Here is a 15,668-nt window from a genome sequence, read left to right on the forward strand (position 1 = left end):
GATCTACAAGCTCATAGCACGCCACCGAGTGGCGCGCTACGCGCTTGTAGGTCTGCTATTTTTCTTTAATCGAAGAACCACTGTCTGACATATAAACATAGCTTTAGATTGTGGGGGACTAAATAATATAGTAGAAGCGTTTTTTTTATCAAGATTTGATCAATGTCACCATGGTCCACACACTACAAATTAGGGAAAAAAAACGTTTTTTTAAGAGCAAAATTGCCAAAAGGGCAAGGGGTGCTAGAGCACCCCCTAGTGTCTATCTGTGCACGCCACTGTCAATGTAATGATAGTGCATAATACCACCTCCCCTTTCCTGTCAACAGCAAATTGTTCGCGCCAGAGAGAGGGAGGGAGAGAGTGAGAGAGGGAGAGAGAGAGAGAGAGAGAGAGAGAGAGAGAGAGAGAGAGAGAGAGAGCATGTGCTGTTCTCCAGGAAACATCCTTCAAACAACCCTCCATGAGTGAGTGAGTGAATTAATATGTTTTTATTTGTTGCTTATGTTGCTTTGTTGCTTATGTATTTTTCAGTGTGGTGGTGGTGGCAATTTATTAATGAATAGCTGGCTCATGCTATGACAAAACATCAGGAGCAGGAGACAGTTGAAAAGTTGAACAACGTATATGTTTATTAAATAGTAGGCCTATAACAAACGGAACTAAAGAGGGACTGCAGCACTGAACATAACTATACGGGTGCTATGGAGTGTGTAGTCAGTACGTCAGTGGTGTAAGTGTAGTGTATGGATGTGTGATACATGGTGTGGTGCGTGTGTGGATGGAAAGGATAATCAAACATCAATGAAAGGAGGCATGGAGGCTAAAGCAGGGAGTGGAGGCAGCAGGTCTGCCTCCTCTGGATCTCTCTTCTGAAATGGCAGGAGCGTTGTATTTGTAGCCTCTGGGAGACACCGGGCCCAGGTGCTCTCCCATTAGCCATCAGGCCAATGCCCCACCCAGGCTCACCTACAGGATGACAGTTAGGCAGGCACATCCACTACTCATATGTGTGGGGCATCACAGTATGTTTCCGTGAGAACATCACATTTCATATATTTATTAGGATAGGAAACAAACTCTTATGCACACCTGATGGGCTCAGAGACGGGTGTGCGTAGGCAGGGCTCAAATTATTCAAAGAAATGCACAAGAAGTACATAATGACCCACGCAGCACACCGTCTGCACTTGCAATATGAACACTTTTGTATAAGCAACGTTTCAAACCAAGAACCTTCTTCAGGCATCTCCGACTTAAATATATTGATTAGAAAACATAATAAAGCTGGATAAGGTTTGGAGGCCGGCCTATGGGAAGTAGAGACCCAGAGAGAATGGTTAAGCACCTTCCATATATTATAGTCAGTAAGTCCAACACCATGCCTTGTTATAATCACAAGCACAGTGCTGTATACGCTATACCTATCCCTCTAACACCCACATTAATTTCTACTTGCAAAAAATATATTTCAACCTTACTACTACTTTGTACTACTAGGACTAAGACTAAAAAGTATGTTAAAAAAAATAAAAAAAATAAAGTTTGATGAAAAATTTATAATAATTATATAATAATTATATAATAATATAATAAATTAATAATTTACATTTTGGGGATATCTTTCACAATAATGAATAAAACATGTTCTAGACACACACGGCCACACAATAATGAGCGGCCGTGTGTGTGTGCGTCATCGCAAACAGCGAAAATAGCCGATCTGCATGAGGAATAGCAGCGCTTTCGTCGGAAGGGGGGGGGGGGGGTGCAGCACAAATAATATCCTACGAGTAGGGCAACCAAATGGTCAGCTACGTCCCTGCACAAGCAGATGCCAGAAGGTTAACGCAGCAGTCCACTGTTCACATGTTCCCTTGAAGCTTATAGTGCATGCATGTGTATACAGTAGTACCATTAAGTTCAGCTCGCTCTCTTGCTAGACGTGTCACCGACGGTCAAGTTCCCTGTTGATTCCGAAGCGGTTTAATCAGACCAGTGTGTGTCCAGTGGAAACCTCGTATGAATCTGATCTCAGGTCAGAATTGGTTAACCACATGAACCCCAGTGTCACAATCTATTCTGGTCATGTCGTCGTAGTCAGGCAAACATTCTGCAAAAATGGAGTATATACGTTTGGCCAAAAGTAGATGAAAAATGTTGCTAAAAGCTACATGCTGATCCATTGTGAGCTTGGAGATCTTCTATCCTTGCTATTTTCCATGCAATGAATAAGGGCCTTTCCAGGCCACACCCCTCTACAATTGTTTATATTGTGTTTAGTTTCCAAGATGGCCGCATTGTTGACGCTGCGTTCCCACATTCAAGACACCTGTCTTGTGTCTGTCTTGTGTCTGTGTTTAATGGCCGTTCCAATGCATTTCCAATGGTTTGACCAAACATTTAGTTTCATGGGGGGGAGGGGGGGCAGAACACATCCATCAAAGCTGTGTTCAGACACAAGGCTGAGTGTCTTGAATGCAGCTCAGTGAGGGCATATGTCAACCCCGCCCGCTCACCTCCGCCCCACCCCCTCCTGGTGCTGCGGCCATCTTGGAAACTAAACACAATATAAACAATTGTAGAGGGGTGTGGCCGAGAAAGGCCCTTTGTAGCGTTTAAGTTGTTACCCCAGTTCCCAGTTTCCATTCCACGTTATCTGCAGTACGTTACTTGTCATCCATCGTCCCCTTGCTTGCCTGTTTCTCTCTACTATACGGTCGGCAATAAAGACAACATTTCCAGAGAAATACTCTGCTCTGACAACAGCATACGAATGAATCAAGTGCATTTTGTTGCAGTCTGTCAGAACCAGTGGGATGACCTTATTACAGTCGTCTAAGACAGACACAGCTTTGATCCAGTACGTGACTACTTTAGTACTTAATGCTCAATGCTTGTTGGGGAAAGTGTAGAAGAAATGGAAGAAAGTGAATCCCTTCTCCCGAGACATGCCTCAGAAGTCATAAAAGTTTTTCATTAAATAAAATCGTGTGCAATTTGCTGATTTGAGTGTTCCCGGAGACAGAGGGCCGGATGAGTTTTGACTGAGGAATACATGCACACAGCAGAAGTATTTTGAGACGGGCAGATACTGCCAAATGCTACTGTGCAAGTCTTTTAGAATAATGTGTCGAGTGTTAATCAGTTAATGTAATAGTCCATAATTTTGCATATCCATAATCACTCCTGCTTCCTTCGTTTTCTCCAGAGTAATTTGGGCAAACTCCCGTTCACAGCTGCGTCACTGTCATTAGCCCATAATGTGGTATACAGTTTGGTAATAATCCTTGTAGAAAGTCACCATTACGACCGACACACATTACTGCTTGCCTTCCCAAAAAATAAGGCTCATTATTTTTTATTACCATATATATATATTTCCCTGGAGACAAGAAAATCAATGTGCATTATTGTATGCATTGTTCTTCTTTTTTTACGTTTGTTTATTGTTTTGCTTTGTTGTATAGCGTTCTGCTCCCCTGGACGCCATAAGCCATGAAAAATGCATTAGTATCCTCACTTACTGGCCTGTTGAGACCGGCGAAGGTCGGCGTGTGAATTTACTGCAGTCCTTTGTCTTGCGTTCTTTGGCAGCGCCGCTTTGTCAGTGCTAATGCGGTAAGTGGAGAGGTGAACACAGTGACCGTCCCCTTGTTTATTAACGTTCCACTCACTGTGTCAATGCTCCGATTTATGCGCTGTACGTCGGATATGACGGCGTGCGTATGCCTGGAAAAAGCCCCGATCTACAAGCTCACAATGTGCCGCGGACTGGAGGCAGCGTGTTGTTGTGGGATTGTTAGAGCTGCTGTTTTAAGCGAGCGACACCGTCAAACGACAAAAGTTAAAAAGAAAGAAGAAATAAGAGCAGGGCTATGAATCAAATATTCATTCACTGATGCTCTGGCGTCAGTGGGGGGGGGGGGGGGGGGGGCTTCAGGGCTTGGCACATTAAGTTGGGTGATTTCCCAAAAGCAAAGCATTAGAGGCCTATTTTCCTTGTTTCGTTCTTTTGTTCTTGTGTGTTTGCATTTTTGGAGTGGTGCAACCACTCCAAGGAACAGCAATGTTCCTTGGGTACCAGTAGGGGCGCTGTTGTGCCAGAAACACAGAGAGAGAGATAGCATTAGTGCTGCACTGTTGCCTGCTATGCGAGAAAGAGGAGAGGAGAGGGAGAGGGAGAAAGAGAGAGGAGAGGAGGGCCGAGAGGGGAGTTGCACCACTCAGTTCACACGGGTGTGATTTCTTATTTACTTGTCTAGCTTTTAAAATGTGACACAAAGGGACCACTTTTGATCAACTACAAAGCTGCTGATTATTGTAAGATCATACTGTACCCCCGACGTGTTTTTTGTGACAATATGCAAAATATGCAGTGCTAATGCAGTGTGTGTTTGAGAATACCTTTTCTCCAAATATGCAGATGTGGAATGTTGTTTGTTGCTACAAATACCATAACAGAGTGGGAAAATATTTTCACGATCTTAATATTTTGGAAGTTGGAAGTTTTTGTCAGTGTCAAATAATCTTGACTAGTGAAGCAGGACAACAGATCTTGTTTTATTGTTTTTGGTCATCTTAAAACAAAACAAGCCCAAATTGATTAAATCAATTAATTACCAGCTGCATTAATATTATCTGTGGGTCTGCTGCTGACGTTATGCCACTTTTTAGCTGCGCTCCGCTGTTATGCTCAAATTAGTGACCCTAAAGAATTCTGAGGCAACATGGCTGGAGACGAGGCAGCCAATCAGAACTGCTCGACTAGCCATGCCGTGCAGACGATGGGATGTTATGGGTTGTTGCCAGTGGTGGCAAACTGTCGTGACAGAAATAAGCTAAGCAGCCTCCAAAAACCAAACCAGGCAAGCAACTGTGAATGAATCCACGTTAGGCTGGAAATATGCAGGCTTGGCAACCAGTGTTGCCAACTGGTGACAGAGCAGGCTCAGCAGAAAATGATCTCCTGTCGATCTCCTGTCGGGACTTTCACAAGCTAATATTGACCAGCTTGCAGCTGGTAAAAAGACTGCTCTAGTTTTGGTAAATGGCGTAATTCTTTTTAGTGTGCAGTGCAACAGCATAAAGGACTTGGTTGGTTGGGTTCTGTGGCTTGGCGTTGTTGTGACTGCAGTGAATTATCCGTTCTGCACAGACGATAATTTCTTTTTCTGGGACCGTCCAGAGTCCCAATGCCAGGAAACAGCAAAAGGAGAATGTTGCTGACTCCTCACACACCTCTCCACACGTCTTCCAGAAACTCCCCCTCGCTCCAAACTGAAGCCACGTGCTGCTGTGCACATTCCCCTGATTGACTATAGCCCTTTATGGAGACACGAGGAGGCACAGAGGGAGCCAGAAGAATTATTTATATTTATATATCTTTCATAAATTAATGCCCTGTTCTAAACTTCCTCGTATGACCTTTTATTTTATTGTATAATCCTCTCTACTATAGAGTGTGCTCTGTGCTGACCATATAAGGAGTTCCTCCCTGTCCCCAGTTAAACCCCCGTGGTAAAAAAACAACCCCCATAGGTTTAGTTTTTGGCTATAGGGTTAGCCAGCTTTTATCCAATCAGGGTGAGAGGGGCCTTCCTCCAATCATGATCGAGTGGGGGCAGGCCTCCTCTAGTGAAATTCCAAAATAAAAAAATGAAACCGTCCAGTCATAACCACTCTGAAGCTTCTATCGAGACATATTTGTGAATAGTGTGCATATATAGCGATGTATCGGAATGGAATATGTTTATTTCCTATATAGAACTGCCGAATGCAGATCATAAAGGGCAGTCCATACCGTCTCCGACCACCAAACTTTTCGTCGGAAAGATCAGACTTTAATTCTTTCCCCCGAAGTCGAGTTCGGAGAGTCACAACATCTGGGAGTGCAGCTTTCAGAACAAAAATTCAGAGGAATGCGTTTCAGAAGTTGCGAGTGACGTCATGTTGTAGTTGTACCGGAGCTTTCCGACGAAAAGTTCGATGGTCGGAGACAGTATGGACTGCCCTTAACTATACCCCACTAAAGTAGCAGCCCAGAACACTCTGTTCGGATTATTGATCGCCATACAAACACAACCGTTCTTGTAATACATTTTTAGTCTAGCCCATTCTGGGCGGGAACCCCCTTTTGGTGTATTAAGCATTATGTTATGCTTTAGCTGTTGAAAAATAGCTACAAGCCCATAGCTCATAGCTCATAGCGCTATGAGCTTGTAGGTCTGCTATTTATTTTAAATCGTGAAAATGTGGCGCGAATCTTTGAATATAATGTGACCAAATTTGACTGAGGCACTGACATTGGATTTTTTTTTTTTTTTTTTTTTTCATGTCAAATGGAAAAAGCAGGGAATCATATTCATCATGTCAAATTGACATATTGGTTGTTCAGTTTGACCCACCAGTTTTGGAGATATTACTTTTAGAGTAATGTCTTGCAGAAAACAGCGAGTTGAGAAAACGGGGTTGAAAGGTTCACTTCATTTCATATTTACATGTCGATTTCAGCTCTGACACTTATTTCAGACATGCTCTAGTATGTGAAGAGTCTGCCTGTGCTAAGTGAAAAGCTGGAATTTGCGTGATGGCAGGCTCTGTCAAATCTGGTCACATATAATCTTTCAGAGCGAACGTTTTTAACTCAAATCTTCGGGGTCGCTGGAGCAACATATTTCGAGATGGGGGTCGGCGGCCAATTACATATAATTCTAGGGCTCCTTGACATGGAATAGTTTGAGAACCGCTGACACAGAAACATGGGGTTTTTCAGGATTTAGAAGACATTTTGTAGAATCGTCCTCAGGTCTAAATGGGCTAGAGAGGGAAGAGGGAATTCCTTTCTTACTACAGTATATTTAAATAATACAAAACAGTGGTATATACAGTACACATATACTGTAGCTGATGTTGTTACTTTACTTTATGTCAGCCAACAATAATGCTCGCTAAGGCATTCCTACAGCAGCATTGTGACAGCTGGGCTTGTTGGGTTTACCAAGTTACAACACCTACCTACGGTATACAGTCTACGCCCACAGAAGAACATCATGGAAGCAACTCTCCTGCCTGTTCAGGTGTTTTGTACAACATGGTGAACCATAATATTATTTCTAACTCCCCTGGCTATACTGTACTGTATCTTGGGCCGGCAGGAAGGAAGGATTACCGTTTCAGAGTGCCCTTGTCAAAGAATTTCTAACTCGCCATTTGTAACACGAAGGAGACGAAGACCAATTTATTCTTGGTCAAGCACAACAACAACACTGAGTTATTATGTGAACTTTTGCAAGATAAATTGCTGACTTCATATTGCACGTTGAAAGAAAAACTGTAAAATAAATAACTGTATAGTTCCCTAGATAGATTTTAATTAAGCACCAGCTCCTCATTCCCAAGTGCTTTCTATGTGTGCTCTGCTGTATCATCGTACTCAACCTGACCACGAAGCAGAAGTTTGCCTTGTGTTCTCTTTCGTTTTTTCTTCTTTTTTCTTCTTTTTTCTTAGTACAGTACAAAGCCAACCAGTTAAATTGCTTGCACAGTCCATGCACATGTAACTGTATTTGATGCTGCTTTTTGGTCTAGTTCTCATTCTGAGACATATTGCTAGACAGATGTAAAAGGAGAATTCCATGCTAGAAGGCTTTCTTAGCTTTATCTGTAGTTGTTATACGTCCCCACCAAAGAGGTCCATGTGTTATTTTGTGCAAAAGCGCATTATTGGCTATATCCTCTACCATATGCCCTCAATGAATTGAATTGCATTGCATTGAATGGGGCATTGGGGTGTTGTGCTAATTCGCTTATTTTCCTTTTTTTTTGTATATATCCTCTCTTCATAATGTAAAATTGTAAATAGTATCCCAAGCACTTATTTCGATGGAAATTAGCGAATTTGCACAAAAACCCAACCCCCATTGAGGGCTTATATTATAGGGGAAATAGCCAATAATGCACTTTTGCACAAAATAACACCTGGACCTCTTTGGTGGGGACGTAACAAGAAAGCCTTCTATAGCATGGAATTCTCCTTTTAATGGCTGCAGCAGTGGAGAATTAAAAAGAGACATTCAAATGAAGATTGGCCAGAATACATTTCGGGAAATTTGCTGTATTCATATACTGTATTCAACAACATTTCCGAAATGTAATAAAGGGGCATTCCACTAATTGTCATCATTTTACTATGTCATTAATATACCTGTTTCCTAGAACTGGAGATCTGAAAAAAATCATTAACATGGTGAAACACATCTTAATGATGTCATCAAGATGTGATTCACCATGTTAATGATTTCTTTCATACTTTCTAGGGAACACAGAATGGGGGGACTTTTTTATTTCCACACAACAGCTCTAAGGTATATTAAAGCTGCTATAAGCAATAATATGTCCAAATTATAATGACATTTATTTGTATTATTTTTTTGGTATCCAGCAAATGGGTAGAACGCTCCCAAAATATATTTAGTCTCTGTAACACATCTAGAGGCCGCAATCTGCATTCAAAGATTTTGAATAGGAGGGCTGTGGGCAGTTCAGAAACCGTCTTCCAGTGACATCATCATTAGGCAGATTTTTTTTTGCAAAATTATTTAGATTTTCATTATCGTGAGAACGATGGCTTCCATTTTCGCATTGACAACTTTTCAGGACTAGAAAGCCTGCAATTTCTATCAGCTTGTATTCCCCATCGATGATGTCACTGGAAGACGGTTTCTGAACTGCCCACAGCCCTCCTATGAGACACAGACCGAGTAGAAAAATATTGCACAATTATTTTTCATGATTATTAGTGAGGACCTATTATATGAAGATAGGTTGAAAAGTGGTGAAGTGGTCCTTTAATATGTTGACATATTATTGCTTAGAGCAGCTTTAATGGCATAGTAGAATGTTGAAAATGAGTGGAATGGCCCTTTAAAAAAAACAAAAATCAAAGGGAGGTGTTTGGTACAGCATCGATTCACATCATTGGACTTGGGTGTTCATTGTGTTCCCTCTGTGTGGTCGAGAACAAAATAATGGTGCTTTAAACTGCAAAGAGCTGTCGCTGCAACTTAAAGCACAAGTATAGATAGCTATTGAGTGCCTGAGGATGATGCTAAGCAGGTTTCATTATGTGGGAATAATTTATCCATCTGCAGTGTGTGCTGTATATGCATATACCCTATGGAAACCGACCCCCTCCTCCCACCCCCTTTGAGGTCATCAAACACAGTTCATATTAAACTGAACCGGGAATCTATCTGGAATAGATGCGTCACTCCCATTCCCCTCCTCATTCATCAACCTCAAAATAACTCGGCTGGATGCAGTGTTAACAGCGTTGCCCAAGATGAATAGCATCATATGGGAGGCTCCACTTTAGCAATTAGATAGCTTCCAACTCCACATTAATCCATTTTGGACTGTGAGGTCGATAAAAAAAGGATTCTAAATCCTAAAACATTTCTGAAAAACCCATGTTTCTATGTCTGTGGTGCTCAACCTTTTTCATGTCAAGGACCCCCAGAATTACCTCTATTGGGCCACGGACCCCCATCTCAAAATATGTAGTTCCAGGGACCCCCCAGAAGCGAATAGTTTAGTTAAAAATGTTCGCTCTGAAATATATATTCAAAGATTTGTGCCACATTTTCACGACTTTTCAAAAATCGCAGACCTACAAGCTACAACCGCGAGTGGCGTGCTATGAGCTTGTAGATCTGCTACTTTGCAATAGCTAAAGTAGAACAGAATGCTATATAAACACCAAAAGGGGTTCCCGCCCAGAATGGATTAAAACTGAGTGAAAAATCATTTGGCCATTTTCTGTTGAAATTCAGGTTAATTAAAAGACCCCCACATAATTCTAATTATAAAATGAAGCATGCTCAATTGTCTAACCCCCCTCCCCCCTCCCCCCCCACCCAGAAAACCCAACACCCCCCCCCCCCCCCACCTCTGTTCTTCTGAAGTAAAGATAGCAATGAACAGGAATAAGCAGTGATCTTGTACACAATACTTTATCAAAGAATCACATAGAAAAAACACACTTTCCTCTCATGAGAAAAGCTTAGCTTTGAAATGTCCTTTTTGTCATTATATGTTATACTTTGATTGAAATGTGTCAAGAAGACCCTCCAGTGACTGAGAACAGCACTTGAGCAACAAAAAAAAGAAGAAAAAAATACACACCACCACGTCACACAAACAGACCCTTTAGCATAACAATTAGAATGCAATTATTACACATTAATTCAAAAATATATTCTCTACTGATGTAGGATTTTCTTTTCTTTTTTCTTTTTCTTTTTCTCTTCTTTTGATCAATTTGAAAAAAATACACCATTCATCAAATATACCGTATCACTGCATGGGATTAACATGTTTAAACAAAGTCACGAGTGATACTGTAACTCTGCACCATATAAACGGCTCCAGGATATATGTCACTACACTCCTGTCGTCCATTAAGCCTTAATGGAGGTCGTTATCTCCCACGGCAGCGCCGTCAAGCGTTCCCCATGCTCGTGGTGTATAAAAGGCCCGTGGTGGAACATCGCGGCGGCTCGCGTCCTGAGGGTCATCATCAGTGTTGGGCAAGTTACTTTGAAAGCGTAGCTTGTAAAGCTACAAGTAGCTCAGCATGGCAGTAGCTTGATCAAGCTACATAGCTACCCCTGGAGAGATGTAGCTTGTAAAGCTACAGTTACATGGAAAAAGTAGCTCAAAGTAGCTCAGCTACTTTTTATTTTTCAGCGTTAAATTGAGAATGTACATGCGTGTATATGAAACAACATATAATATCCTACAAAAAAGTCACATGCCACGATGCCAGCTGAAATATGCCTCTCAACTGAGATTTATTTAAAAAAATAAATAAAAGACTTACAGAGACTTACACAAATAAAAGAGGAGCTGTTTGTTATACATGGCATTTGATCGTCAATGTTAACACATCTTAACTGTAAAAATAATAATGGTATCTTGATATCCACACGCCCACACCTATACATAAATGATAAATCTTAACTTAACACAAGTTACCTAAACTGTAACTTAACTGTAAAAGAAAGTTGGGCCTATATTTGTGATACCAGGGCCAATCAGAGGCCAATTATTAGAGGCAGCTGTTGGCTTGTCAAGTGCTGCAGTGACATGCAGCCCTCAAAGCAATCAGAAAAATGAACAGTCCTTGATTTTTCAAAGGGGGTTCTAGTACAATAATTAACACAGCAACCAATGGTCAAAATTAATATATTTATTTCATGTTATTGCCCAAAATTGTAGCTTGTAACTTGAGTAGCTAAGCTACGCAAAATGACCCAAAAAGTAGCTGAGCTACTTGACGAGGTACACAAATATGAATGTAGCTAAAATACCACAAGCTACAGCAAAATGTAGCTCAGCTACGTAGCTCAGCTACATGTAGCTTTATACTCCCCAACACTGGTCATCATATATAATAACCGATATTGACATCTCCGCAACGCGCGGCGGCGGCGACTGACACGCACGTGTCACGCCGTGTCATGTGTGCTCGCACGTGGTGGTCACCTCGGGGAGGGTGGTCTGGTGGTGCTCCTGGAGCATGGTCTGGTGGTCCTGGAGCATGGTCTGGTGGTCCTGCATCATGATCACCTGGAGCGGTAGCGGCGGGGTGAGCGCGGGCGGGCCGCCACCGCCTCCGCCGCGGTGCTGGTGGTGGTGGAGGTGGTGTTGTTGCGCCACCGAGTTCTTCTGCAGCTCCACGCTGAACGCGGCGGCGTTTGACGACGACGGCGGCGGCGGCGGCGGCGGGCTCTGCAGCTGCCGGCGGTACTGCACGAAGCTGCACGTCTTCAGGATGATGGCGAGGACGTTCTTGCCGATGAGGATGCCGGAGACGCGCGCGTCGCGGTACAGCAGCATGTTCCCGCCGCGGATGAACAGCGTGATGACGTTGATGGTGATCAGGCTGAGGATGGGGTAGAGGAGCATCTTGTGGGGCACGATGTTCACGCCCTGCATGCTGATCTCGCTCAGGGACACGCAGGGCAGCACCAGCAGCAGGATGTAGCAGTAGAAGAACATCAGGCCCTCGGCCCACAGCGGCAGGCCCTTCTTCTGGGGCTCCCACAGGTTGGCCTGGATGTCCAGCACGTCCAGCAGGTCCACCACCACCCAGAAGAGGCGCGTGCGGATCTCCTCGCGCTTCTTGAAGGCGCGCACGTACTCCATGTGGTCGATGGCCACCAGCACCACGAACAGCACCGGCACGCACACGCTCAGCAGCAGCGTGAGCGCCTTGCGCGCCAGCGCGTCCAGCGACTTGCGGTCGGCCTTGTAGTTCTGGTAGACGAAGTAGACCTTGATCTCCAGCACGAAGATGTAGAGGAACCAGAGGATCATGGCGTAGCCGCGCTTGGACGTCTTCACCTCGGCGCCCACCCACACGGCCACGTAGCGCAGCACGATGAGGAAGCAGATGTCGCCCACCATCACCATGATGCAGATGCCGATCTTGCGCGGCCCTTGGTTCTGCTCCACCAGGTAGGCGTCGATGAGCGCCATGCTGCTCATGATCAGCATGGTGGAGAGGCACACGTGAGGCTTGTTGGTGGGCGGCGGGGGCACCATCCTTGGGGGAGGACGGGGTAGGCGGCGAGCGGCGGGGAGACTCCGGGTCGTGTCGCTGAGGAGGAGGAGGAGGGGGAGGAGGAGGAGGAGGAGGAGGGAGGAGGGTCCAGTGTGGAGGAGGAGGATCAGATGGCGCCGCTAGTAGACAGCGGTCTTCCCCGCCATGTCTTCTTCTGCCTCGGCTGGTGTCCAAGATTCACTAATGGGATTCACACAGATCACTTTCAATCAATGTTGGGCCAAAGTCCTCTTTTGCTCATAGGCAGCACGCTTGGCTCTAATTTCAGTAAATTGGCAAACAGTCTGTAAACATCCCTTTGCTTATATAGGCAGCACGCTTACCTCTAATAAAGCCCCCCTTTGCTTATAGGCAGCACGCTACCTCTAATAAAGCCCCCTTTGCCTATAGGCAGCACGCTTACCTCTAATTTTAATACATTTTGGGCCAAAGCCCCCTTTGCTTATAGGCAGCATGCTTAACTCTAATTTCAGTACATTGTCTGTAAACAGACAACATTCTGTAAACAGTATTTATTTGTGTACAGCACTTTGTTTCAACCTTGTTTGTGCGTTATAAATAAAGTGGATTGGATTGGATTGCATTGAAACATCCACTCTACAAGTAGTGTGATTTTTTTTTTTTTAATTTTAAATTTTAATTAATATTGAATCAACAACTTGAGACAATGCTGCAGGAGTGCTACTCTTTTGACACCCTCGCTATTGGCATCGACATATATACAAGCTTTAAGCTTCAGTAGTCACAGAAAGGAAAAAGCCAGCTGCGGGTACTCACTTTTGTCCCTCTTTGTACTCTTTGTATAATTAGTGTCTTTGTATCCTAACGACTGGCGGCAGGCGACCGTCCATGAGACGACACCGGGGAGCGTGCAGAAGTCATCTGTAATCCATGAGGAGAGGAGAAAACAACGCAGGGATCCTCTCCGTTCTGACAGGCATAAATCCTCCAGTCATGGATGGGGCTCTCTCTTTTTTTAGCCTAAAGAGAAATCCCCAAATGTTGCCGCGGCGTAATCCACTTTGCAGCTCGGATGATCGGAAACCGTATATATACTGATGGTCACCGCTTTCAATTTGTGCCGCTATAAGAAGACTATAGAGAGGCTATTTTTGTGGCGTTTGCTCGCATGGAAGGTTTTAAGCCCCGGAATCCAACAGAAGGAAGAAGAAGAAGACAAAAATAGGACAAAAGGACAAAAGTTATTCTCGGTGGCTAAATCTCCCGATAGAATGTCCCGCGCAACTAAGACGCAGTTTTACTCATCCTTCTAAAGTTTTCTTCCATTGTATAGCCCAAAATCCACAGGCAAGAACGAAGTGTGTGTGTGTGTGTGTGTGGTGTGTGTGTGTTTGTGCGCGTGCATGTGCGTGCATCCGCGTGTCAGCATCTGTGTGTGTGTGTGTGTGTGTGTGTGTGTGTGTCTTAGTGTGTGTGCTTGGACACGGGGAAAACGCAATGAGAGGTTTGTAGTGAATGTTTTAAATGCAGCATGTGTCCGACGACCCCCCCTTCCCCACTCAGCTGTGCGTGTGTTTCTGTGTAAAATGCCTGTGTGTGTGTGTGTGTGTGTGCGTATGTATGCAGTCTCAGCCGCGTCTCCACACTTCTCAGTCCCTGTAAAACGTTGTCTTCCCTCCTCTGCTAAAACCACAGCTTCTTCTCTACCTTATTTCCTATCGTCATTAGTCTGTCTGCCAGTATAACAGCGGGATCAACAGATTCCTATCTCTCTCCAGCTGCCACCATATCTCTCCACCGACACTACAGCATCGTTTTGCCCGTCTCTCTCTCTCTCGCTCTCGCCCTCTGTGCCACTTTCAGCCCCTCTCTCTTCCGTGAAGTCAGTCACCCCCTCTCTGCTGTATATCTCCTCTTGGCGCTCCTCCACTCAGACTTGTTGGGGGGATTTGATTTCCTCGCAGCTCTCTCTCTCTCTCTCTCTCTCTCTCTCTCTCTCTCTCTCTCTCTCTCTCTCTCTCTCTCTCTCGCGTGCCGAGCCGCCGTGCGCCCGTCTCGTCTTCCTTCCCCCCACTTCTTCTTCTTCTGCTGAAGTGAAGGCACTTGCTCTGTGGAGGTGACGATCAGCAGACCACAGCTGCAGAGAGAGAGAGAGAGAGAGAGAGAGCACTTATCCAGGGGGTGGGGAAAGGCGGGGGAAGGGGAGAGAAGCCAGCCTTTCGCAGCTTAGCTGAATGCACAACTTCTCTCTCTCTCTATCTCTCTCTCTCTCTCTCACCCTCACTCACACACGGTTTTCTCCTATACACAGATTCCTAATTTTATTTTATTTTTCCCAATTTATGGGAAGGCTGACGTGACATCCCATTTTCCCTTCCCTTCCTCGATCTTGATCTCTGGAAGAAAAGGGAGAAAAAACAAACTTTATATCTTGTCTCCTCCTCTCTCTCTCTCTCTCCTCTTTTGTAGAGAGCCCTCATTACAGGTGCCACGTGGCGGTTTCTATAGGTAGCCAGCAGAGTGCCCGTGTGCGATCTGGAGGGAGGGAGCGCGTGCAGCCAGGGTTGTCCGGGGTGGTGGGAGGGGGGGGAGACACTCCTCCAGTGAGAGGGAAGGATGAGGAGCCAACGAACGCCGTTGTCAGTGTCCAGGGGGAGTGAGGGGGGGCTTGAGGGGGTGAGGGGGGGCTTGAGGCGTGCAGCGCCTTCCCCTGTCTGACCGAAAGCCTCTTTTATCGATCCACCCCGACAGAGCAGTGAATCAGGAGACAAGAGATGGGAGGGGGGGGGGGGGGGGGGCAGGCTGAGGTGCGGTGGGGGGGGGGGGGGCTTAAGAGTGTGGCTGGGTGAAGAAAACACAGGATATCGTTGCGGTCTAGCGGGCGGGAAACCTGTTATATCCAAAAACAGTTACTTTTCAGGTAAAAAATCACACCCATGTGAACTGAGTGGTGCAACTCCCCCCTCTATCCCTCTCTCCCTCTCTCTCTCTCTCTCCCTCTCTTAACCTTGTTAATTAATAACAAAACACACACACAGACACATGCATGGTGTCCCTGTTTTTTTGTGAAAATGTGCAA

General features: G+C 44.8%; 1 protein-coding gene across 1 annotated transcript; it reads right to left on the reverse strand.

Annotated features, from left to right (window-relative positions):
• Window positions 1-11,520: 11,520 nt before the first annotated feature.
• LOC310865790 (transmembrane protein 121) lies at window positions 11,521-12,609 on the reverse strand (the record flags this gene model as incomplete). The annotated part of the gene is made up of 1 exon (XM_083774999.1): window positions 11,521-12,609. The coding sequence occupies one exon, from the start codon at window positions 12,607-12,609 to the stop codon at window positions 11,521-11,523; it is 1,089 nt and encodes a 362-aa protein (XP_083631125.1).
• Between the last annotated feature and the right edge of the window lie 3,059 nt (window positions 12,610-15,668).

The sequence above is a fragment of the Protomyctophum parallelum genome (assembly GCF_964188405.1).
Source record: "Protomyctophum parallelum genome assembly, chromosome: 10".
In the NCBI taxonomy this organism is placed as follows: Eukaryota; Metazoa; Chordata; class Actinopteri; order Myctophiformes; family Myctophidae; genus Protomyctophum; species Protomyctophum parallelum.